The sequence below is a fragment of the Loxodonta africana genome, chromosome 20 (genome assembly GCF_030014295.1).
Source record: "Loxodonta africana isolate mLoxAfr1 chromosome 20, mLoxAfr1.hap2, whole genome shotgun sequence".
NCBI lineage: Eukaryota > Metazoa > Chordata > Mammalia > Proboscidea > Elephantidae > Loxodonta > Loxodonta africana.
In genome coordinates, this window is record NC_087361.1 from 78,495,153 (window position 1) to 78,522,575 (window position 27,423).

A 27,423-nucleotide genomic window follows, 5' to 3' on the forward strand; every position below is an offset into this window, starting at 1 on the left:
GGTCTTTCTCCCATAGAACCACTGAGTTCCAACTGCCAGCCTTTTGGTTAGCAGCCAAGTACTTAACTCTTGCATCACCAGGGCACCTAACTTTGTATCTGTAATATTTCTGTGAAACCTAGTGGAACCAGTCTGTCCTACACATACCTACCAGAGTGAGACTGGCCTGATTGATCATGTGATCAATCTATATGGTAGTGTTTCCCAGCCAATTAACTTTCCATCACTAATGTTTTCAAATGCTGGGATCTACAGCGAGCACCTAATCTGGTGGCGCAGTGGTTAACAGCTTAACTGTTAACCATAAAGGCCAGGAGGGAAACCCTGGTGGCGTAGTGGTTAAGTGCTACAGCTGCAAACCAAAGGGTCGTCGATTCAAATCCACCAGGTGCTCCTTGGAAACTCTGTGGGGCAGTTCTACTCTGTCCTGTGGGGCGCTATGAGTCAGAATCAACTCAATGGGACTGGGTTAGGTTTTCGATTTTGGGATCTACAAATTCTTATGTTTAAGGGACCCTGAACTCAGGAAGGAAAATTTAGCATCGATTAAGGGAAATTGTTGTACAGCATGATAGTTGTAGTTGATATCACTGAAAAAGGTTGAATGAGCAAATGTTGTATTATATATATTTCTACCAAAAAAACAAACAAAAAAAAGCACCTGCTGATACTACCTGTGTACAATCAAATATCTCATTGAGATTTGTTTTCTTGTTTTGGAGGTTTAGGGTCATGGTTTCATGGGACCTTATAATCAGTTGGCTTAATACTGATTTTAATATTACTCTTCTACCTCCTACTTAGCTGTGTAGTGTCTGTGGTCTTAAAAGCTTGCAAGAGACCCTTCAGGGTACAAAAACTGGTCTCCATTTGCCTGGAGCACCAGAGGAGGAAGGAGGATCAGGAATTACAGGAGGAACTAGAAAAGGTGTCTAATTGCCTCCATGAATAACTCCCTTCTTTCCCGGGAGACCAGGAGAACTTCATGGTGCCTGGCGACCATTCCTGAATGATTTGATCATAGATTCTGTAGGAGAGTCCTGATCAAAAGGGAAAATGTGGAATATAACTTCAAATTTTCATGGAAGTCAGACTTTTCTGAAGCCGTTGTGGCTGGATAACCCTTCAAAACTATTGCCCTGAAGAAATGGTTAAACCTTAAGCTTTAAACTGAAACTATCCCCTGAAGTCATCTTTAAACCAAACAGTAGTTTAACTCAATTTGATAAGAACATCTGCCTTGATCATTGTGTTCTTTTAACGAATTATCCATATGAGATCAAATTGACAACGGCAACTCAAAAGGTTAGATGAGAAGCTTAGGGGCAATGAGTTTGTGTTGATGATGATGAAACAATTTGGAAAAAGATCTCGAGAAAGGTGGCACAACTTGAAGAAGGTAAGCAATGTCACTGAATTGTGCATGTAGAAATTGTTGGATTGGGAGAAAAAAAAAAAGAGAGAGAAACCCTGATCTCTAGAATAAGATTCACATTTAAGCCTAATTTTTAAAATCCTTCATGATCTGGACTCAGGTAATCTTAAATTTGATTTCACTGCCCTACATCACTCACTCGCCACTCAAACAAATGTTAGGTGTTTGTGTCCCTATATCACTTCCTCTCCATTTCTGTATAGTATACTTGTACTCATTATTTAAAGCTCAGGTCACGATATTGCCTTCATGATAGTTTTGTCAATCATCTCCAAATGGATGGTAGTGTACTAAACCTATTATAATCAGGTTACACATTTGTTTTAATGATAATTCTTTAAAGCTCCTATTTGTTTTAATGCAGTTATTTAAAACATTTTTTAAATCAGGAAATAATAAGCACAAATGGTAAAAAAAAAAAAATTATTACATTATGCAAAGGGACTACAAAGAAAAGTAGGTCTTCTCTTACCTTATGTGATGGTAAAGATTTTGTGTGAACTTGGCTGGGCCATGATGCTCATTGTTTTTATGTGATCACTCCCATGATGGGATCTGCTATGAGTACCCAGACAGTTGAAAGGAAGTTTCCTTGGGGGTGTGCATCTGAATATAGCAGATGTTCTGGCTTTTTGCTGCTCTGGATACTGCAGCTGCCTCCTGTTTGTCTGACCTCCGTTCTTGGGACTTGAGCTATCAGCTTATCTGCCAATTTTGGGATTCGTTGATCTGACAGCCTGTGAGCAGAGCCCTGCTGTCCGACCTGCCAATCTTGGGTTCTTCAGCCTCTGCAGCTACGTGAATGGGGAGAAGCCTTGGGGTCTTGCCAGCCAATCTTGAGATTCGTTGATCTTCACAGCCTGTGAACAAGAGCTCTGCTTTTTGACCTACTGATCTTGGGTTCGCCAGCCCCTGCAGCTACGTGAATTGGGAGAAGCCTCTCTCCTAATCCATGGACTTGGGACATTCCAGCCTCTACAATTTTGTGAGCTGTTTCTTTGATATAAATCTATCTATATGTTATGTTTATATTCTTTATGGGTTTTGCTGCTCTAGAAAACCCAGCCTAGGAAACCTTAGATCCTAAGTCCCTCAGGGTCTCTTCCTAGAGAACACAGTTAAAATTTTCTTGTAAGTCCCTTGGGAAATTGCCAATTCTTTTGCTAGAACATTTACATGACTGTCCCCTTAGATATATATGGATGCATTGCATGCAAACTGTTTTCACCAGGCTTTATTGAATTTAGTTTGAAGCTTCTTCTAATGCATCATTCAGAGCTCTATCTTCTTGCTGCATAGTATGCTGACTGAGTGACTGTGCTGTAAACTGGTTCAACTTTCCAACTTCTTCCCTGAGATTTTCTTTATGTAAGGCAGCTTTTCTGTCTTTAAGTTAATTTTCCTTTAAGCGATGTGCTACAATACTCGAAGGCTTTTATTTTTACTTTTTCTTCATCTGTTATTAATGCCACAGAATTCTTTAAAGTGGCACTATTTAAGCTTGCTTTGGTGAAATTGAAAATATGTCACTTGCCTGTCATAAGATTATGGATTCTGTTTATATTTCTCAGTGTTGCTCGACTTGCTTTTAATGCCTCTCCTTGTTTTGTCTTTTATCTCTTCCATTAACTTCATTTTTCTTTCGTTGACCATGCACTTGGCCCCGGTAGCATCTCCCAGTGCCCTTTTTCTTTCACCTGTCTGCAGTGGAGGCTTTGTTATTGTGACCACCTTTCCCTTCCGCCTTCCAGTCACCTTCACACCTCCTGTCATTTCTCCTGTTTCCAGACCTGTCTTTAATAGCCAGTTAGTTGGTTCCTCCAGCATTCAAAGTATTCTGTTAAGCTTTTAATCTCTGTGGCATGTAGCTGCTTGCTTGTTTGTTCTACTGCATGTCTGTCTGTCTATCCATCTAGCTATCTGAATGTATAAAACATTATTCTTCGTGATAAAGGGAATTCAGAGATGATACAGGCTCCGGCCATCAAAGGAATTTACAGTCTAGGGAGAGGGAAAATTTAAATGTGTTAGACTCTTTCCAAGCCTCATCTGTAACTGCTGTTCTCAGTAAAGAATTGTGCTTGAGAACCTAATAATTATATTCAGATAAAATAAAGTTTTAATTCTTGTTTTTACTTTATAGAAGTGCCTTTGTTATTCATATGCTCTCTGAATGTGACCATTTCTAATTTGAAGATTTACTTGTTAATAAGGAGTTAACGGGGAAAGAGGTTTTCTGAATCAGTGAAAAATACTGGCTCACAACTGGTCTTTTTGATTTTGTTAAGCCTTTTTCTTTTTTTTTTTTTGACAAATTTTGGGAAACCTCCAAGTTGTTAAAAAATTACCCTTTCATCTTTTTTGAATTACTGGATGGATGAACTCAGTGTCAAGCTGAAAGAGATGACTGTTATTTTACGATGGCCTTCTTTTCGTGTCAGCCTTAGCAACATTTCAACAGAAATCTAACATTGACCAGTTGGTAATCTGAATGACTACTTATTTAATGTTTAATAATGCCAAACCAAAAAAATATTATTCCCCAGTTCTCCTCCTCTTCCACCTTGGTATGGCTCTATCTTTCTAGTCATTTGGCTCTCAGCTTAAATGCATGTCCTTAGAATGGTCGTCTCTGACCACCAGTGTAAAATAGCCACCCAGCCACTCCCTATCATTTATAAACAAACAAACAAAAAAACCAAACCTGTTGCCATCGAGTCAATTCTGACTCATAGAGACCCTATAGGACAGAGTAGAACTGCCCCATAGGGTTTCTAGGGAGTGCCTTGTGAATTCAAACCGCTTACCTTCTGGTTAGCAGCCCTAGTTCTTAACCACTACACCACCAGGGTTTCCTTAATAATGCCAGTGATATAGTATCTATCTAGTAGCTGAATAATTCCAGTTCCCTGATCCAATAATGACTAGAAGCAGGAGGTACTCAGCTAGCTCCATTTCCAAATCTGTGGTTTAGCATCAAGTTGCTCTTGCTTCTGGTACCACCCAGATACAGGTGTGATGATTCAGCATCTTTCTTATTTCTGGGTTCTAATTTCACTTCTTGGAGCCCTGGTGGTGCAGTGGTTACGAGCCTGGCTCTTAACCAAAAAACTGGCAGTTTGAATTCACCAGCCGATCCTTGGAAACCCTGTGGGTAGTTCTACTCCGTTCTGTAGGGTCGCTATGAGTCGGAATCAACTCGATGGCAGGTTTTTAATTTCACTTCAAGGAGCCCTAGTGATGGCAGTAGTTAAGTGCTGGACTGCTAACCAAAAGTTCGGCAGTTCATATCCACCAGCTGCTCCACAGGAGAAAGATGTGGCAGTCTGCTTCCATGAAGATTTACAGCCTTGACAAAAGGTTGGTGGTTCGAATTTTCTGTTTAGGATCATGTAAATTAATATTTAAATCGTTAATCTGTTGAGATGATGTAGGTCCTAAAGTTCTAAACTTTTTCTAGTTAATCTCTAAATATTTGAAGGTACTTTTAAAGATTTTTTTTTAATATAGTAAACTCTTCAGTAAAGGCAAAATAGATTTTTGAGTTATTTAGATCTAAAATTATTTTAAATTGTCAATGAAAAATTAGATTCATACTATTGTGCAGAAACTTGTTAAGGGTTATATATTGACACTCTCAATGTAGGCTTGTTCTACTGTAGACATTCTAACATTAGAATGTACCTTAATTTATGTTAATAGTTTAAAACTGTTTTAACTGTTTATGCTATTAATATGTATAAATAAGGATGGCATCATTGTAATCACCTTATATGCTTACTTGGTTAATATACCCTTGATGGGGTTGACTATTTGGCATATATGCTTGATTTATGTTGATTATCTTGGTGCATATTAAGAAGTGCTACCACTTCAGGAAAAGGACTCTTCGGCAGATGTCATTTCTCACCAGCCAGTGGTGTTTCTGCTTGATTTGAGAGAAGCTAGCTCAGTAACATGTAGAATAATGATTTACTTGCCTTAATCTTTTTCTTTTTAGCCTTGAACAATTCAGGAAAACAGTTTCGTTTTGTTATGGGTAAATACAGGGGTAGGAAAAAAAAGTTTTGAATGCTTTTCTTATCAGAATAAAGGAGGCCCTTTCTTTATCCATTGGATTTATCTATCAACACGGGTATCAATCAGCTTTGCTTTTCACACCTTTCCTCAAAATTATAGGGTAAATCTTTCCAGCTGGCCCAGCAGTTGGTTTCTGAGGAAATCATAACAACCAGTGAATGTGACAAATGCTTATAAAGCAGATTGCAAGTGTGCTTTATAATTGTAGCCTTTGCTTTAGTCCATCCTTTGTATCATTGCTGTCTTGGACCTAGTTTTTAAAGAGGGAGGGTAAATCCAGTCCTTGATACTCTCTCTCGACTAGACTTAGATGTCTTTTTATAGATTTTATAAGTGCTGTTTTAATATTCTCTAAAAAAAAATAAATAAATAAAATAAAATTTTTATTTTTTTTTACCTATGGTTAGAGAAAAAAATGTGATTCCTACATATATGGGTTAAACAGTCTTTGGGAATATAGTTATCAGGGTAGTTCTGAGGATCTTTTGTCAGCTTCCTCTCAAAAAAGTGATTCTATATCAGCATCTTCCATTTTGTGTGCTTCTTAGTTTATGATCCAAATTCCTCTGGCCCAGATTGGGTCCTGTGTTTGGCTCATTCAGCTGTGGCCTGTGATCAGGTTCATCAAATATTGAAGTGCTTGCTGGGACCCCATCCTGGGTATAGGCTGCAGCTACCAGGACAGAGGGAATTGTGACCTGGGCAGTCACTTCCTACTATGGGATTAATGTTGATATTTTTGATTTTGAAAGGGAAAGCTTTTTATGTCAAGTGGAAAAAAAAATAGCACCTTAAATGCAAAATTTAGCATTGTTTCAAAATAGTTTGTCACAAAAACTCCTTCTCCAATTGTGATTATATTAGATACTCCTTTTCTTCAAGTTATATAGCTGTGGATACTTGTGCATTTTAATCACACCGCATCACATAGAGAGCAGAAGACATGTAACAAGTAGACGGCAGAGAAATTAGTGTAAAAACAGTTGAAGGACAGTGTAAGTTGAGAAAATAATCTATAGAAATTGGAGAATTAATCAGCTGTTGGAGAGAATTACCTGGGCTATCTGCTTTTAAGGTAAGCATCTCTACATCATCCCTTTCCTATCTCACACAATTTCAGCATCATACTGGGAATTTTGGCTTTAGAACTAATAAGTAATGTCTTAACTTACTTAAAAACTAGGTGATTAAAAAAACCACCCCAAACCTAGAAAAACAGCAACATAAAAAGACTAGGTAATTGGCAAACACAGTTCTATTGGGACTAAGAGGAGATGCGTAACTGAACTAAGGAAGGTGACCTTTTTTTTTTTTTTAAATGTGGAATTACATATGCTTGTTTTGAAATTTGAAAACCCTGGTGGTGTAATGGTTAAGAGCTATGGCTGCCAACCGAAAGGTCGGCAGTTTGAATCCACCAGGTGCCCCGTAGGGTTGCCATGAATTGGAATCGACGCAACAGAAATGGGTTTGCTTTTTTTGGTTTATTTTGAAATTTACCAATTTATACATACTGAAACCTTGAGGCTTTGCAGCCCTTGATAAATTAGATTTTTGTATTTCTGTGAATGTCTTCATTGTCTACCTTGGGTCATGGCAGCATTGCCTTTGTAATGATTAAAGAGAACCTCCTTTAATCCTTCAAAGTAGGAAGAAGAAAACAAGACTAGTAGGGAATGCAAACATCTCTTTGTTTTGAGGGACCTCAGGAGTTTTGGCACACTTTCCAGTTGCAGTGTTTTAGCTGAACATCCATAGGTTTTTGGGAAGAGCCGCTATTCATTGTTTGTCAGTATATATTTTAGAGCTATTTATTTAATAATTGATTTGGTTCCTGGGTCATTCTTTAGATTATTTTTTTGGTTCTTGAGTCATTCTTTAGATTATTTTTATGGGGGGAAGTGGTCAGGAGTGGAATATGCAGTTTTGACAGAGCTTTCCAGGTGATCATTAGGCATCTGAAAGTTTGAAGCCATTGTCTAAAGGGATAAGGCTATGGTGGTACGTAGAACCAGCCACTTGGACACAGGCCAGATGACTGTCTGGTGTACGGGGGAGATTGCAGAGATATTGGTATGCTGCCCTGTAACTGATTACAGAAGAGGGGCAAGGTCCCCTGTAGACCCCTATGTGTGCAGTTGGAACAACTGATGGTGTAGGGTTGGATGAAAACTGACAATATCATGTGACAAAAAAGACCAAGGATGATTTAGACTAAGAATAAGGCCTTTGAATGTGCAGTCATGAGTCTTGGGTGATTTTTCGGGAGAGGTAGCAACAGAGCTTTGATTTCTGGAATGAATGCAAGAATTGAGAAATCTCATTTATGAAATAAGTTTCAAAGAGGTATTCAAAGGAATGAATGCTTGGCTGTGTGCTCAGCTACAACAAAAGAGGAAGCTGTTTTCAAAGTGTGTGGTATAACAGAAATATGGATAGCAGCCAAAACAGAAAGTGTACAGGTCAGTAAAGCTAACGAGTAGCCATCCCAGTACAATAAACCAACCCATTACCATTGAGTTGGTTCCGACTCATGGTGACCCTATAGGACAGAGTAGAATTTCCAAGGAGTGGCTGGTGTGTTTGAACTGTTGATCTTTTGGTTAGCAGATGTAGCACTTAATCACTACGCCACCAGGGTTTCCTCCAGTAAAATAGAAATGTAGTAAGTGTGGGTATTTATGGAGAATGGTTATGGTAATGACTTCATTATTGTTTCAGGGTGAACTCCATATATATATATAAAATATATATATATACATTTTCATTTCAACTTAAAATGTAAGAATTGGGCAAACATTTAATCTCCTTAAATCTCAAAATGAGTGTATTGGTTCTCTCTAACTAAAAATTTTTGCAATTCCAGTTCAATAGAAGTTTTAATCTGTAGCTGAAGAGCTCTGAAGAGAGGTTGCTTTACAGTTATTCCAACCTTTATTTTCTAATTATTCTTTTTTAAATAAGTCTAAATGTCGATTATAAATTGAGTGTCACATAGGTCATACAAAAGTAGACATAAACTGTTAAAGCAACACTTCAGATTATTACCTCTAACAAAGGAAATGTGCCCATGAACCCACAGGAAGTAGCCTCAGGGTAATAAGAAGTAGCCTCAGAGTATAATGATTCTTCTTTTTTTTTTTTTTAATGCACTGGGCAAAAAGACTCACTGAGGTAAAACAGCCTGGATTTTTAAATTTATTTTTAAATCTCTGCCAAAAGACAGGGCATTTTATAAAATCCATCCAATGGAACTGAATAGCATTCTCGGACAATTCAAAAAACAAAAAACAAAACACTTGAAACAGATGTATTTTGCAAAGCATATGGAGGTTGAGACACTCTGCCTTCAACATTTGGGTAGTTGTACTTTAGTACTGCTATTAAAAGTAACAAATAAGAATGTAAATATGTAGAAATAACCCAAGATTTTGCACCTTGAATTCTGAACCTTGAGCAAATACAGACAAAGCCCCCAGAATTTTCATTATCTCTAATATATAAGTTTGAGATAAAGAAGTAAATTGTCCATTTTAAATCAGTGAGAATTTTTATGCTATTCGAAGCAACCACTGACACCCATTTTATCCATCTTCTCTTCTGTTAAAATGAATTTCCATTTTGAGGCCAGTCTACTTGTTCATTCATTCATTAAGCAAACATTTATAGACTGCCTAGTTCGTTCTATGTGCTAGAGATACATGTTTTTGAACTAGAGTAAGCTGGATTCCAGATTGTTTTGCATCTTTTATTTTTTCTGGTCTGTTTTTTTTCCCCCTGTGTGTTCTGGGATAATCCTTAAAGGTGTTCTTTTAAATCAGTTATTCCTCTTTCAGAACGGTCCGTCCTCTTATTTAATGCTCTGTTTAAAAGAATAAAGGCCGATCTGCTGGAACTTAAAGACCCCCCAAATACAATGGTTTAAATCTGTTACTGTCGAGTAGATTCTGACTGACGGCGACTCTATAGGACAGAGTAGAACTGCCCCATAAGGTTTCTGAGGAGTGGCTGGTGGATTCAAACTATTGACCTTTTGGTTAGCAGCCGAGCGCTTAACCACTGCACTACCAGGGCTCTGCAGTAGTTTAAATAATATGAAAATTTGGAGACAGGCGGTCTGACTGGAGGGTACTGTTCTGTGAAGTCATTCAGGATCCGTGTTCCTTAGATCTTGTTGCTCTGCTAGTTCCTAGAGTGTTGTTCTTAACTGGAAAGTCAAAGCTGGGTCACTACTGTGTCCAAGTTCAAGCCTGCAAGGACAGGAAATAAAAGTAGTTCATGCAAACAATTTCTTTTCAGGCAGGGCGGGAAAAATTTCCATACATCAGTTTCCTCGCTAAGAACTTAGTCACATGACTACACTTAGCTATAAAAAAAAGAAAAAAAAAAAAAAGCTGTAAGGGAGGTTGGAAAATGTAGCCTCTAGTTTCATGGCCAAGTGCTGAGGAAGAAGGTGAAAACGGATTTGAGAAAAAAAAAAAAAAATTTTTTTTTTTTTTTTTAGTAGATGGCCACTCACGTCTACACTAAGTTGGTATCTTCTCTGATTCCAGGAACTCACCCCAGTCAACGAGCTTGAGAGGAATAAACAACACAGTATTGGTCCAAACTTGTTCTGCTCTTTCCTTTGTCCTTCATCCATCCCTCATGGAAACACTTCCTTCCTCATCTAATTTCTAAACACAAGCTGCCATGCATATCAGTGGATTTACAGAAATACTGGGGAAACAGTAGTGGGAATGGAGCTACTGTCTTAATGATGTGCATACTGGTTCAGCTGGCCAAAAATGTCCAATTACATTTATACTATAGAAGCATTTAAAACTGTGAAGGAACTTTATAGAATTGTCTAATATTAGCACACACACATTTGTATATACACACACACACTCACATACTGACACACAAATGATACATGTATATATGTATGTTGCCCTTTCTCTTGTATTTTGTTTTCTCCCTTTTTGTCTTTGTTCCTCATTTATTCCCAGAATGATTTATTCCCAAGCATTAAGCTTTCTGTCTTAGGTATCTAGTGCTGCTATAACAAATACTCCAGATGGGTGGCTTTAACAAACAAATTTATTTTCTCACAGTTTAGGAAGCTGGAAGTTAAAATTCAGGGTGCGGGCTCTAGGGGAAGGCCTTTTCTCTTCTCTCTCTCTCTCTCCTGGTCTGCCTTCATGTGGCTTGGCATGTGTCTTCCCTCTCTCTGCTTGCTTGTTTGCTTGTTTAATCTCTTTTTTATCTCCAAAGAGATAGATTTAAGGCACAGCCTACATGAATATTGTTCATTAACATTATAAAGACTACCCATTCCCAAGTGGGATTGTAACCACAGGCATAGAAGTTAAGATTTATGATACATATTTTTGGGGGATGTAATTCAACCCATAACACTTCCTTTAATTTTGAAAATCTGGAATGTTAATATATTTTATCCTGAACCTAGTCAAAATTAATCAAGTTTTAAAGGAAACATTGAGTAAAATTCTTGTTTAGAGCTTCTAGTTTGATTATATGTCAGAGGAAGTGACTGATATATACAAATACTTTCAAATGAGAATATTTTCTTGTATTCTTTTCTCAAAGTTCAGTACTTTATAAACTAAATACAAATGAATAATTTTCTTTTATGTTAATTATGATAGTATACCAACAACAACAACAAAAACCAAACCCTTAGCCGTCGAGTTGATTCTGACTCTTAGTGACTCTACAGGACAGAGTAGAACTGTCCCGTAGGGTTTCTAAGGAGTGGCTGATGGATTTGAACTGCCGACCTTTACAGTTAGTAGCCGATCTCTTAACCACTGAGCCACGAGGACTCCAGTAGTCTACTACTGATGTGAAGTATATACATACTGCATATATATGAGCACATATATCCATACTTATTGATAGAAATTTGGAAAATAAAGAAATGTGTATATAAGAAAATCTAAATCAGTCATAGTGCCACATTTTAGAGATTATCATAATTAATTATTTTAGATGTTTCCCTTGTGTCTTTAATATACATGTGACATTGATTTTTAATGTCACGGTCAATTGGTTGTCTTTTTTCTTTGTTATTTTACTTGGGGCATAATTCATGGATAGAAAAGATACTTAATGGTAGACATATAGACCCGTTCAATCTTAGGTTTTGGAACGTTCTTTTAATTTTTACATTATTTGTATATCCTATAGACTTAACAAGAATTTACTTTTGTATAATTGTATTTTTCGCTTTTATCAAATGTTATTTTTAATTTTGTTACATTTTTGTATCTTTTTTCTGTAGAAGTAGGAATGAAATATTTAACATTTCATGTAAGTCATTGCCTGTGTTTTGTTACAGAGTCTTCAATTTAATGTTTTCCTTTTCCAGGCTTAAATTTTCATGTGACTTTTAAAAGAATAAGTTCCTCCAAGCTGGATAAGTGACATATATATGCATTGAATTTTTTCCTCCTAAGAATAAATTTAGTTTTTGTTGAGTTTGTTGGTCATGACCTCTTGAAGTTGTCAGGTTAATCATCATTATGGATTTAAAAAGCAAGTGTATATTCCTCTTAAAATTTGGGAAATCAATTTATATTACTGTGTGGACCGTGTAGCCAACATGATTTATTTCTTACTTCTGAATACTGTATAAAGTGATTACACCCTTATTTTTTATTAATTGCCATCTATTAGGAATCTTTTGAACTATGCTGATTATTCTACAAGGTTTCCTTTGTTCTTTAATTATTAAAATAGCAATTATAGACAATTCGGAAAAAAAGGAAGAAGTTCATTCTTTTTCTTGTTAACAACAACAACAACAAAAATCTATTGTTTGTAATCCCTTCCAGACCTAAGTATGAGCTTATCTAATGTGGTTATAATCATATTTAATATTGTTTTCATTTAATAATTTTCAGTATTGGTTGTTATTATGGGTGTCAGTTCTAAGACTGTGTATATTCCAAAAACTGCTGTTCTCCTCACAACCACTGGAAATATCAATGAATTTACCTGTAACCTACCATACTTCATAAATTTCTTCTTTTACTATCATCATGTGACCAAATATAAAATTGTCTAATGTGTTTCACATGTTTAAAAAATTTACAAATTGTTTTTTCTTAAATCTGCTTTGTGGTTTACTATTTCTCCTTTGCTCAACACTGAAAGCTTATAATCTAAATAGATTGTAAGACATGTAAAAAGATATGACAGTTTACTTTTGACTTTTACATTTTGACCAGTCCCTTCAGTGATAAATATAATGTAAAATTTCCAATAAGAAGTATCTAATGTAAAAACTTCAAATACAAATAATCTAATTTTTCCGTGTGTATCATCTAGTTAGGCAGATTTTTAGGTGCCAGAGTTTAGAATGTCATTTCATAAGCCTATGTGTTATTCTAAGAGAGTGTATAAGGGAAGGGGTTATATGTTAGTAAAATACATTTACTGACCCATGTGTGAATTGGTGACCAAGACTGTTAAAGCATTGAGTTCTAAAAGTTTTTCTCTTATCTTTATGTTCAACAATGGAAAGTTTTACCGTATGGTCAAATAACATCTTCATCAGGTTCTCAACAGGATACCTTAGTTAATTTTCAGCTGAGTGCCTGACAGGATTTTCTGTTTGACTGGCTGGTTGCATGGGAGTCTAGACACTGAGAGGCCAGGCTTTCGTGGAGCCTCACAATATCGTTATTGTGAATGTTGAGGAGGACAGCTTCCTCTGATGTAGGGGCTCCATGCCCAAGCCACCAACACAAAGACATAGCTTTTGTTCTTCTTGAGAGGGGCTAATCCGACTGCTGCACGCTGTGAAAAACCTTTTGTGAGAGGGGAAAAAAACTTGCCCGCAAGGTGAAGGGTTAGCAGTTTAACCTCTGACCGTAAAATATCAAGCCAGTAAGGAGAAGGGGGTTAAGGTAGAAGAATAAAAAGGGAAACATTCATATGCTGTGTTTATAAAAACAGGTCAAGCAGATGACTGTCTGAGATAGTTACTTGAGTTCTGATAATACATGCATATTTCTAAGTGTGTTTTTTTGACTTAATATTTTTTTTATTCTTAAATATGTGTTTCATTTCTTAATCTGAAGACTGCATCTTGCAGACCACAATATAAATGCGAGAAACAGTAGAAATGTAAAGTTTTTCTTCTCCTCTTTCTCACTTACTTATGAAGCTCCATTTCAGACTTCTGCCAAGTTGTGAATGTTTATTGTCTTGTTATGTGAGAATAAAAGTTTGTTCTTTTTTTCTCTTGATTGTTTTCCCCAATTTCCATATTTAGCATGACCATGTACTGTATCTATACAGAAATGGAGAAACTATCCTATTTCTCCATTTCTGTGTAGATACATGACCTATACAGAAATGGAGAAATAGGATAGTGCACATCTCTGGTGTATATTAAGACTCTCTCCCGTTTGATCTGTGGGCTTTTTGGTACTTACTCTGTATAGGTCTTTGGGTGGAACTAGTTGTAATTTTAGTGTAAAAAGAATCTGAAGACTTCTGCTCTGATCTTATATTGGTATTACCATTAGTGGGAATTTAGTTACAATCCAGTTAGAACTGATAGAAGTTGTTAGTTAACCAGTGAGTCACCTGCCCTCTTGGATCTACCAGTCTGATTAATTGCCTCCCGTTCTGTCTGTCAGGTGTCAGTCCCAGATAATGCTCGAGATCTTCTGCATTTGGGCTCCCTGCTTGTCTACTAATGTATATAACTCATCACTGAGGACACCATGTATAAACATGCATAGGCAGCTGCTTGTATTGTGTTATTTGAGGCATATTCTAAACCTTAGTCAGCCATAGTGTCATCTTTTAACCAAATGTTTCTTCCGTTATTCTGATTCCTTTTGTTGACAGTGGACACTTCTCCCTAGCTACTCAGTTTTCACTTTTTATCCTGGCAGAAATGAGAAAAGGAGATAAGAGAGGACGAGAGGAAGAAAGAAGAGAAGGTGTGCTGGTTAGTGGGTGATGAGCTAAGGGGAGAAGAGGTAAGGATAGAAGACAGAATTTAAGAATGACATGAAAGAAAGAGAAAGGAGGTGGAACACATAAAGTGGACAAGTTAGGTAGGAATAGGTGATAAACTATAGTGCAGTACTCCAAGTTTTGAACTATAGAGTTGAGTACTGTAAATATAAAAAAAAAAGATAGGAACTGTTCTTTATGACAGAAATAGAGAAGGAGGCAGTACAAAACAAATGACCAGACTCAGGAAGGCCCTGGGCGAGGGGAAGCAGATTTATGGAAAAGGAAAGAAGGCAAATTGTAACCTGTCATACTGGCTAATCTCTATTCATCTTGGCAAATTTTATTTGTAGATACATCTTAATGTTTCTCCCCTTTCCTTATAATGATGAATAATAATAATAGCTGTTATGATATAAAATTTTTTTTCGATCTGAGACTTCTTATGTGTCTGGCGCTAAGCAATGTATATGTGTATGTGGTGTTCATCTAACCTAACGGCTTCCCATGAGGTGACAACTATTATTATCACCACTTTACAGAGGAGAAAACTGAGGCCCAGAATAGTTAAGTAACTTGAGAAAGGTCACGCATAGCTAGTGAGTGGCAATGTGTGGCATGTGCGCGATGTCTGACTTCAGAATCCAGCCTCTTAATTACTATGCCATGTTTCTTTAAGGGTTCACTGAAGTTGTGATTATATACTGCCTAAAGTTTTCAACTTCAAATGACAGTCTTCCAACTCTTTTATTATTTTACTTTCTTAGTACGTCTTGCAGAATAACATAAAAACAGGAATCCATTGCTCACTTTTTTAGAGAATAGCTTATTGATAGAACATCCAAATAAATATAAGGATATTTTTGGCTTGTGTCTTATGGATTTCAAATTCATTTTTTTCCTTCCAGTTTGTCTTGTCTTCCTCTATTTTCCTAGTTTCTCAGTTAATAATTATTTTTCTAAATATGTGAGTTTGTTTAGTGTCCCAAATGACATAATCCTTCTCTTGTTGATTCCTTTTCTGATCTGTTTTAATCCTTTTGTCTGTCTGGTTCTGTCATTATTTCTTCCAAATTGTGACGTGAATACTCTCAAGAAGTTAACCAGAATGAAGTAGTATTCACTATTCTTCAAAACTCCTTCCTGGCTAATATCCTTTGAGATTTCACTTGTGCCTTAGGTTGAATCATGGAGTTGTCATATGATAATGTCAACATTTATGAGCTCCAGTAAGCTACTTTTAGAGTAGTAATGTCTGTTCTATTTTAGACTGTATTTTCTTTTGATAGAGCACCTGTAAAATTCAGCCATTTCAAAAACGTTAAACTTCTGTAATGTATATATGTGCCAGTTATGCCTAAACGGCCTACATCTGACTTATTTATAAAATATGGGGTTCTTAAATTTAAAGAAACTGGTTTGTTAATAATATTCATGCTCACTTTGTTTTAAAATGTTGCCTTAGAATCATCAGCTTGGAAGGGATTCTGTTGCAGTTAGTCTGGCACACTGGGTTAGCCAAACCAGAACTGTCTTGATTCTAAAAGCCACGAAAACAGGTAATAAAAATTTCAAGTAGTTGTTTGTTTTAATGTATGAGCAACCTTAAAGAATTTTGTTCTTTTTCTAATTTAACCCCCTATGCCATAATGCAGAGATTAAAAAATAATGGCCCACCGATGGATCTTATTTGGCTCCCACAGTGTTTTTGAAATGTTCAGTAATTTTTCCCAATGTAAAAATTAGATTTTTCATAAAAAGTCTGACTTCTTTTGCAAAATTGAGTATCTGTCAATACCAGGCCCACATTCCACATGGCTGGGGGGTTGAGTAATGGCTGCTTTCTTCAGAAGGGACATGGAATCTGTCTTGCTGCATGTCCCTCTATTCCCTGTCGTCTCATATAGTTCATTCATTTATGATACCTTTGTGTCTCCTGTAGGCATTTAACTTTGAGACCCTCCTTTCCCTTTTCTGCTTGTAAAAAGGGAATATATTTGTAAATAAGTGAGGAAATAACTATACCTTGACTTTCTCTAAGATTTTAAAGGGAATTTTACTTTTTTTTTTTTTTTTTTAGCTTTATACCACATGTAAACATTGTTTTACCCTGTTTTCTAAAACCTTTGCGCTGTACCAGTGGCTCTCAGAGTGTTGTCTGGTAGCCCATGGGGTTACCCTAGAGTCTTTCTGGGGCTCTGTAGGGTCAGACTTTTTCATAAAAATACTGAGATGTCATTAGCCTTTTTCACTCCTATTTTTCACAAGTGTACAGTGGCCTTTTCCAGAGACTTCAGTGCACGATGAAATCCTTTCTGTGGTGGCTAATGGAATGTGTATTTGTATATTTTTGTGTTTTAATAATTTCTCAGTTTTAATTTCTAATGCAGTAAACATTATTAGCCATAACTCACACAAACAAAAGCTCTTTGAGGTACTCGATAATATTTAGGAGTGTAAAGGAGTTCGGAGGCCAATAAATTTGAGAACTACTGTGCTTTACATTGTAGAAACAACTGAAAACACATCAGTGGCAAAGTCCAAGGACAATTTATGTGTGATTACTGTTAACCTTTTTTGAAGTATGTGCTTTCTTAATTAGTAAGGGCTTTACCTTGCTGATTTGCTTGTTTAGTGAAAATGTGTGCATATAAGGGCATAACACTTAACTCTTAGGTAGTCAATGAATATTTGATTTATTATATTACCTTTAAATCAGAATTAATCAATCTTATTTTAGAGTAGACTAACTGCTTCTCAAAATAAGCAAATGAAAATAAGCAAGTTAAGTTCATGAAATTTACTCTGAAGAAATTGCTGTGATAGGGAAGAATTTTATATGCCTTATATATGTTCACTGAATGGAGAGAATGAAAAATAAATTCAGTAGAATACTAAAAAAAAACAAAAAACTAGTTTTAAGCCATACACTTTAAGGATATAAAGCATGATTTTTGTCTTTAGGAGCTTTTTAAAATGAGGAGACACAAAGCAGTTAAGTAGCCTATAAAAGAGTGTATTTCAGAAGTTCCAGAATAACTGGTTCAAATGACACGTGTGTTATAGGAGCCTTGGAGTGGGAGAACCTGCCTGTTCGCAGTGTTTTGGGAAGACCTTATAGCATAGGTCCAGAGTAATGTATAGAGACATTGGAGTCATGGAAAAAAAAGAACATAGGATTTTAGGAAAGGTGAACAGGATGTGTTGGAGCACAAGTACATGTTTGCAATTGGGAATAAACCTGATTTATATGAAAATTTGTATTGGAGTGTAGGGGAAATACACTTAGATACTGTGGCGCAAGGGGCTTTCTTTTATGTGGCCTTTCTGGCCCTGTATCTGTAATTTTCCCAAAACGATTGGTTAGGTAGAGATCTGGTAAAGGATTGGTCATTTTGCTGTCCACATAAATGGCACGCAAGGGATTGGTCAGTTTGCTCTCTGCGTAAGTGATTTACAAGAGATTGGTTTGTTATCTGCGTAAGTGGCTTGTAAGGATTGGTCAGTTTACAGTCCACCTTTTCACAGATTGTCTGGGCCCCTGTGCCCTGCCTAATAGCTGACCTTTACCAGGATTGACTGGGGTCTTGCCTAGTGACTGATAAAAACTCTAGAACATGGAGGCTCGGATGGAACTTCCTGACTGATGAGCGCCAGGAGTGAGGTGTGTGCTTTGGACATGGCAACCTGGGCTGAGAACCTCCTGGGAGAGCTGGTCAAGGGCTATGACACTGAGCTGGTAACCCTCACTGAGCTGAAAACACTGAAGACTAAGAGAAACAGGGCAAGTACAGGAGAGCTGAGTGGCAGACAAATGGCGGCAGTGGGAACCCTGAGACTGTCAGATGGTGGCAGTGAGCGAATCGGCCCACGGAAGGAGCTAGACACCCCTGAGCAGGAGATCATCAATGGAGCTAGGTTGCCAATCCAGCAGAGGCTTGACCATACACAAAAGTTTTACTCTGAGAGCTGTCGTACTGTTGTTCTAACCCTGGCACTGGATCAGGGTTGTCCCAAAGCTGCTGGTTGAGAGCTAGACTAGCAAGCATAGGGGGACATACCCAGCTAAGAAAAGCCACAGAAAAAGAGAGAGAGACAGAATATGGTCATGCAGCACTCGACCTGACCTGATCACACATCTGCTGAGAGACAGAGACAAAGAGAAAGAGAGAGACTTGTTGACACCTGGTCCATGGTGTGCCCGCCCAGTAACACAGAGAGGAACATGGGCAATTTAGCATGGCTGAGCAGGTCCTCTTTTAGATATGAGTGGATTCCTCCCTTATAATGCTAAGTGGGGTGCTCATAGGGGTGGAGGGGACTGGTTCACCTCAAATCTGTTTCTGTTGTTTATGGTTTGCTTTTTATAAGTAATCCATTCTTGTTGTTTACTGTTGGCTGTCTATAAATAATAATAATGGCTTTCAGTTGCCAACACTGTGTGTCTTGTGTGTACGGACCTAGTCAGATCTCATAGTAGAGTCCGTGTCCCAGCAGTCTTATCACTGCTTGTAATTTTGAGTTCAGATAGGTAGGATGAAATTGGGTATGGATATGGAATTATTTTCTTGTGTTATGATTTAAGTATTTTATTTGAGACATTGAATGTCTACCTAGTCTGAGAAGTTGGGTTTTATTAGTATAAGCAGCAGGGAGCCCACTGAACATTTTTCTGTAAAAGGAGGCATAATAAAAATACTCTTTTAAGATTAATCTGGTGGCAGTGGGTAGGGAAGAGCCAAGTGGCAGGAAGACTAGTTAGAATAAGGATTTAGAGCAGGATGACTATGGAAGGGGAGGAATGGATGAGAGCTGTAGTTCAAAGGAAGAACTAACACGATTAGGCAGCTGATTAGATATAGAGGATAAAGAAGAAGGCATGTTAAAGATGATTCTGAGGTTTTTAGCATTGGTGCCTGAGTAAGGGAGATAATGATTCAATTTTAGACACGTGTTTAAGATGATGAAGTTGTCATTGGAAAATTGGGCATGAGATACAGAATTTTGTTTTACTGATGCTTACGAACATAAAAAAAAAAAAAAAACACCCTCATGTCCTATTGCATTATATATCATATTCTAGTTTTGAATCTAATATTTGAGTAAAGAATTTCTTTACAGATTGTTTCTCAGCCAATGCTGCACATTAGAGTTCCTGAGGAAGTTTTTAAAAACTTCCAAATGTTTTGCCTAGCCTGGGGTGGGGCCAAGGGCTCATTTTTTTTTTTTTTTTTAAACACATTCCTTGCTGTAGTTGTTAGGTGCTGTTAAGTCAGTTCTGACTCATAGTGACCCTATGTACAATAGAACGAAACACTGCCCGGTCTTGCGCCATTCTCACAATCCTTGTTATGTTTGAGCCCATTGTTGCAGCCACTGTGTCAGTCTATTTCATCAAGGGTCTCCTTCTTTTTCAGTGACCTTCTACTTTACCAAGCATGATGTCTTTCTCCAGGGATTAATCCCTCCTGATAACATGTCCAGAGTATGTGAGACAAAGTCTTACCATCAGCGCTATGGCTGTACTTCTTCCAAGACAGACTACTTCTGCAGTCCATGGTATATTCAGTATTCTTCGCCAGTACCATAATTCAGAGGCATCATTTCTTCTTCGGTTTTCTTTTTTCATTGTTCAACTTTTACATGCATATGAGGTGATTTGAAAATACCATGGCTTGGGTCAGGAACACCCTGGTCTTCAAAGTAACATCTTTGCTTTTTAACACTTGAAAGAGATCTTTTGCAGCAGATTTGCCGAATGCAACATGTTGTTCGTTGTTCGATTTCCTGATGGCTACTTCCATGAGTGCTGATAGTGGATCCAAGTAAAATGAAATCCTTGACAGTGTCAGTCTTTTCTCCATTTATCATGGTGTTGCTTATTGGTCCTGTTGTGACGATTTTTGTTTTCTTTATGTTGAGGTGTAATCCATATTGAAGGCTGTAATCTTTAATCTTCCTTAGTAAGTGCTTCAAGTCCTTTTCGCTTTCAGCAGGCAAGGTTGTGTCATCTGCCTTCCTTAGGTAATTGTAATGGTGAGCAGAAAGGTTGAGAACTACTATATTTATTTGTGAGTTGTGGGAGGGAATAATTTATGAGGCATGGAAAGCAGAGGTTTGGTAATAGTTTTGAGGTTTTTTTTTTTTAGTTTTTAAATTATATGTGCAAATGATCCATTTTTTACAGGTTTTCAGCAAGAAATAAAAGTCTACTTACATTCTCTTACGACAGATTTAGTGGGACATTGGGAAGAACTTTCAACCTTTAGGGCTATTTGACAGTTTAGGAGGGAAGCTAAGAGATTTGGAGCAGTCCCTGTTTGGGTGCAGAATATAAATAGATGTACCTGTTTCAGTGGGACATAGACAGGGAGAGAAAATAAGGCCATTTGTGGCCCGTCTAGCCTGTGATCTACAATACGTGGTTATTTTCATCTGTAATCTCACATGACAAATTATCCTTGTGAAATTGTTTTTTGCTCCTACGTCTACTGGAAGTGGACTCCGTCTCGGTTGGCCCCAAAACTAGATCACTGTTTTCTATTGGAAATATATAGCAAAATCTTAATAAAATTCCCAATAACATGATAATTATATATTTTAAGGAAAGTAGGTGAAAATTACTCTAGGACTTAATTATTATCAGATGAGTTCAGAAGACTAATAGTTTCCTGTCCCTTCTAGGAAACGTTTCTTATTGCCAGTATCATTGTTATATTTGCCAATCATAATATTGACCTTAAAGGCTAATGATGCATTAAAAAAATACCTATTATTAATTCAAGGAAATTTCTGGACACTATCAGGGATGATATTAAAAATAAACAACATATTTAATTAGAAACAGAATGAAATGTCTATTTGCATCTCTTCTTATATTTGTTCTTCCATAGTGTCTTGAGACCCAAAAGTTTATCTCTTGTAATCAAGAACTGAAATATGTCACACATTAATGTTATGCCCATTATGATGATCATCAAATTTTTTTTTTTGTTATCAAGATTCTTAATTTTTATTGTGGAAATTTTAAAAGTTACCCAAAAGTCCTTCGATTTCTCTAGCTTCAGGCTACAGAAGATGTCACGTTGATACTTAGACTCAGTTGTTGCCCGCTTGATAACCGCTGCTTGTGTACCTTCAGGAGCTCTGTCCCATTTCAAGGTATTCGTTTTCTTTTCCTATCGCCGTGGGTCCTCTAGGGGTGTGTTACAGATGCTGAGGAATTTCTTCAACCTTATGCTTCATGCCTTTGCTCTTAATGTCCACCTACAGTCATTCCTTCAGACCACTTATCAGGGCTGCTTGTGATACTGCTGGTGATGACGGTGACACTTGCCCACACCTCAAAGCACTGTTAGAAGCACATCCTGGGCTGTTAGTTTCACTCTTGCCACTCTTGACCCCTGCACTGCCATTCTGGTGATGATTCAGTCACAGCTCTTTGCACTATCAATGCCACTTGATCCTTCACAGCCTGGATTGTGGTTCTGCAAAGTGGGTAGAGAGATGCTTCTTATGCCCTGAGATAATCTTTAAACCTTGCACCAAAAATATCTCTTGAAGTTTTCTCAAAACCGAACAGAGTTTAGCTAAACTAGTAAAAAATGCCTGTCTTGAACATTATGCTCTTTTAAGAACTCTGTATGTGGGATCAAAGTGAGAGTAGCAACTCAAAAGATTGGATAGGAACAGTGAGTTTATGTTAATGGGGGAGGAATAAGTCAGAAAAGGAGGGTGAGAAAGGTTGCACAACTCTAAGAATGTAATCAGTATTAGTTGTACATGTGGAAGTGGTTGAATCTGTGTGTTTTGCAGTGTATATTCTGAACAGTAACAGCAAAACAAATAAAAAAAAATTATTCAATCAAAAAAAAAAAAAGTATTCTGCAGAGCTAGAACTCATTTAGTTTAAGAAGATACTGTCCTTTCCCTTCCAGAATATCCACGTGCTACCAGGATGACTGGGTTGTGGTTCATAAAACGTCTTCTTTAATCTGTTGGGAGAGTTTGCATTTCACTCTTAGATGCTATTTTCCTTGGGATGAATTCAGTAGGGTGGATCTCTTGTAAATGTTACTTTATCTGTTTCCTTCCCTGCTATTTCACCACAAATCATTCATGTATGTCTGAATCCCAATCTCAATAATGTATAAGACCCAAGTCCTTTTCCTGGGAAGTTCATTCTGTTTTTCATGTGGATTACTGCAGTAGCCTCATAACTGGCTTTATTCTTTTGTTGCCTTTCAGTTTATCCACCAGCCACTCCTTGGAAGCTCTGTGGGGACAGTTCTACTCTGTCCTAAGCGTTGCTATGAGTTGGAATTGACTCAAAGGCAGTGGTTTTTTTCAGTTTATATTCAGCATAGGAGCCAGAGTGGTCCTGTTAAAATATGTCACACCATGTCATTTTTCTACTTAAAACTCTTTGTGGCTTCCTCTCTGAGGTCAAGCCAAGATCCTTTTTATGACTTATAAGACCCTTCATGATCTGCCTGCTCCCCCTTATCTCTGAGACCTCATCTCGTCTCTTTGTTTCTCAAAGGCACTAGACTACTCACAGGGGCCTTTGCACTTGTTAGTCCCTCTACTTGGGAGGCTCTTTTCCTGATAACTCTAAGACTAGCTTCCTCACTTCTTTCAGATCTTTTTCAAAAGTGACTTTCTCAGTGATTCCTTCCTTGGCTACCATATCTAAAATTTTAACCCTTTTCCCCAGTTTTTTATATCAAGTTCCTTTAGTGTCTTTATTTTTTTCTCTTAAGCACTTACCACTATTACACATACTTAGCGATATACTTATTTTATTTATTTCTGTCTCTCTTCTAGAATGCAAACCCCATAAAGGCAGGGATTTCTGTCTGTTTCGACTGAATCCCTAGGGCCCAGAATAATGGACACATTTTAGACACTCAGTAAATACCTGAACGAATGAACTAGTGGGCAGTGTTTATTCCTCTTACAGCCCACCATTTAATCTGTCATAAACTGTTTTGACTTGAAGCTTTTGGTTTTTAGAACCAGTTAGGTTTTTATGCTGGCTGTATCAGAAATAAAAGTACCTAATTAAGTGTTGGGTTTTTTGTTGTTAAAAATGTTTTTATTATGTTAAGACAAAAATGATGACCAAATAAGTGAAAATGTTATTCCAGTGTATAATTAGAAAATCTCTAAAATTGGACTTATATACATATTTTTAAAAGTAATAAGTATGAAATTTCTATTTGACAATACAGAAAAAGAGACCTGTTAATAACATGATATTTAAAATCATTCAGATGAGAAATTTAAAAATTATATTTACTAAAAATTACAGAATTTCAAAGCTCTATTTTGAGTTGCACATTTTAAGAGAAACATTTAACTCGTGATTTAATAGTGCATAACACTGTACCTTATTATTTGTTTCCGTCTGCTCAGGGGTCAATCAATTCTTTTATCTTATGCCTCATTATACATTATTAAGCAGTGAAGCTGCTTCCAAGAAGTTCTTTAATGTACTGTCAGATAGCTCCATCTAATCTGTTAATAAAGTGTTTTTTCATATATGACCAAAAAAAAAATTATAGTACGGTAAATTGGAGAACTTGGTGTGTTTATGTGTAGCTTGGTAAAAACAAGTCATCTTCAATTCCTTTGCAAATATGATAAGAAAAGTCCAGTATCAGAGAATGTATTAAATGTTGTAGAAACTTTTCTAATGAAATTCCTATAAAAAATTTAGAGCCATCACTATCTTGTGACACATGTGAAACCCATTTTTGTCACTTTGTTGAGAAATTCTAATTAAATAATCAAATGGAGAGATACAGAGACTTGTACAGACGTGAATGATCAGCTGTAAGAGTCAATCTGTTAATCTTTCTGGAACCCTAACATGTGAAAGAAGCTCACAATTCCCAGTTTATGTTGATTTCACGACCCTGTTAAAGAAGGACAGATTGTGTGTAGTTAACTAGTAGAAAACATTGGTTTTAAAATCAGCATAATAGTAATTCTAGTTGCATTTTCCCTCCAACAAACAGCAGCGCTTTGGAGCTGACAGCAGGGTATCTGATTTCTCAGTAACTTTATCATCTTAATCAGCTTTTTCCAAAACACATATGCTTCTCAGAGAGTTAGAATGAATGGATATTTTCTCTTGGATTTAGGGTTGTTTTAAAATTCTGACCTATATTACCTTTAGATTAAGCAATTTCAGGTCATTTAAACTGGTACTTTTATTTTCTTTGTGTGTTATTCACAGTTTTTTTTTTTTTTTTTTGCCAACACCGAAATAATTTTTAGTGTTACCTTAAAAATAATCTTTTTTTATATCAATCTTTAACTGTGAGGGACATTTTCTTAGGGATAAGCTAGTGTTGACTAACTTGTTAATTTTGTCATTGTCATCCATAGAATTCAGCTTTATTAAACACTGATGGCTTATGGTTAATTTTTTAACCTTTTGTAGTATTTTTAATTTTTTGCCATTGATTGAAAAAAGGATATATATATATATATATAGGTTGGGAGAAACCCCCCCAATATTATAAAAAGATATAAAGTCTTCTTTCCACTCCAGTTCTCTAGGTTTCCTCCTCAGAAATAATCATTAACAGTTCCTTGGTTATCATTCCAGAATTATCTTTAGCATCATAGGTGTAGATTTATAAATACATGAGCATATGTATTATGGACACACACACATATATGTATCTGTCTACCCTGTTCCTCCAGAATATTTTTGTTTATAACTGATATCTCACTTAGTGGTATGTGTTGAATTGTGGTCCTAAAAAAAACAGATGTGTTTCACTCCTTAACCCCTGGCACCTGTGAATATGACTTCATTTGGAGATAGGGAATTAGCAGATGTAATCAGTTAACATGAAGTCATACTGGAGTAGGGTGGTCCTAAGCCAATATTACTGGTGTCCTTATTAAAAAAAAAAAAGAGACACACAGAAAAGAATGCCATGTAATGAATGAGGCAGAGACTGGAGTTATGCTGTCACAAGCTGAGGAACACCTGGGGCCACTAGAACCTGGAAGGGACATGGAGGAATCTTCCCCGAGTGTCTTCAGTGAGAGCATGCCTCTGCTGACACCCAGAATTCAGATTTCTGTCTTTTTAAGCCACTTGCTTTATGGTGATGTATTTTGGTGGCCCTAAGAAACTAATACACTTAGCAAGAAGTTCTGAATTTGGTGGCTATAGCAAACAAACCAAACCAAACCTGTTGCTGTCAAGTCAGCTCCAACTCATAGCAACCCTATAAAAGGATAGGTTAATTCAGCACCCCAGCAGTTTAAGCTTTTTGGTTTGGGTTCTCAGGGATTCTGTTGGTTTCCACTAACACCTGTCCCTAATGAATGCACCAGTTCCAAGTGTTCCACGGCTCTACCCAAAGACAGGAAAAGAGGGGCCATTTCTTTCTGTGCGACTTTTTTTTTTTTCTTTTAAATCAGGGAGAAAAATCTTTCCAGAAACCCTGACAGAGATCTACTGTACATTGATCAGAAAATTGATCACGTGGTTACCTCTAAACCAGTTTCTGACAGAGGGAGGTGAGATTATTTTAGCATGATTCATTCTTTAAGGCTTATCACATTGCCTTTGGATCAGTGAACAAAACTGGGGTTCTGTAGTAAAGAACAAAGAGGAAATGGCTGTTGATTAGTCCACCAACCCTATCTATACTACAGAAAACATACTTGAATTTTCATTTAACATGTCACAGGGATTTATTTTATATGAACAAATATATTTTTCAAGACTGTCATCTTTTTCAAGGCTGTATTTCACAGAATAATAATGATTTAACCATTTCAGTATTGATAGATGGAAACCCTGGTGGTGTAGTGGTTAAGAGCTATGGCTGCTAACCAAAAGGTCGGCAGTTCGAAGTCACCAGATGCTCCTTGGAAACTCTATGGGGCAGTTCTACTCTGTCCTATAGGATTGCTGTGAGTCGGAATCAACTTGATGGCAATGGGTTTGTTTTGTTTTTTGGTGTATTGATAGATATTTAGGTTGTTTCCAGGATTTTGTTAACTGCAAACAGTGCATCAGTAAATATCTCCGTGGAAACTCTACAGGGCAGTTCTACTCTGTCCTATAGGGTCGCTATGAGTCGGAATTGACCTGACGGCGGTGGGTTTTAGTGGTATGCATATATATCTGCATATATGAAATATATAATTTTCTGTATTTCAGACTTTCCTTTTGGAGAATTGTCTATTTTCCTGCTGTTAAAATCTTCAAAGAAGTTTCTTTAGTGAGGATTTGTCCCTTGTACCAAGCTTCTCAGTTTTGTTTTTCTGAAAATATCTTTTTTTACCCATATTCCTGTTTTTATAGTGCTTGAATGACAGACATATTTTCTCAAAAGTTTTGAATATATTATTATATGTTATTGTGACTTCCATTGCTGCTATTGAGAAGTCTGTTATCAGAGTAAAAGTGAAAAAAGAAAAAAGATTTTTTTTTTAAAGATATCTCTTTTCTCTTTAAGGAGCCCTCATGGTGTAGTGGTTAAGTGTTTGGCTGCTAATCAGAAGGCCAGCAGCTTGAACCTACCAGCTGCTCCACAGGAGCAAGATATGGCAGTTGGCTTCTACAAGGATTACAGCCTTGGAAGCACTACGGGGCAGTTCCGTGCTGTCCTATAAGGTTGCTATGAGTCAGAATTGACTTGATGGCAATGAGTTTTGGTTTTTCTCTGGTATGTTTTAAAAGGTATCTCTGTTTTTTGTGTTCTGTAATTTTACTATGATGCATTTGATGTGTCCTTCTCATGATGTTGCTGGGTTTGTTGTGTCGAAGATTTTCATCTTTCACCAGTTCAGGAAAATATAATCATTATTTCTTCTGATGGAGCCCCTGGGTGGTACAGTTAATGTACTTTTCTGCTAACCAAAAGGCTGGAGGTTTACGTTCACCCAGTGGT

At 36.9% G+C, this 27,423-nt stretch overlaps 1 protein-coding gene across 15 annotated transcripts in view; it reads left to right on the plus strand.

Moving 5' to 3' along the window:
- The window catches only part of DENND1B (DENN domain containing 1B), a 287,699-nt gene that overhangs the window by 34,695 nt on the left and 225,581 nt on the right, over positions 1-27,423 (plus strand). For 6 of the 15 annotated variants that reach the window (XM_064273450.1, XM_064273440.1, XM_064273443.1 and 3 more), the window contains exon 2: positions 21,556-21,655. The exons of 8 other annotated variants lie outside the window; for them this stretch is intronic. In XM_064273450.1, coding sequence (XP_064129520.1) covers positions 21,556-21,655 — 100 coding nt within the window. Of the gene's footprint in view, positions 1-15,959; positions 16,054-21,555; positions 21,656-27,423 lie in introns of all 15 variants that reach the window. One more of the 15 variants, XM_064273441.1, reaches the window with a different exon arrangement.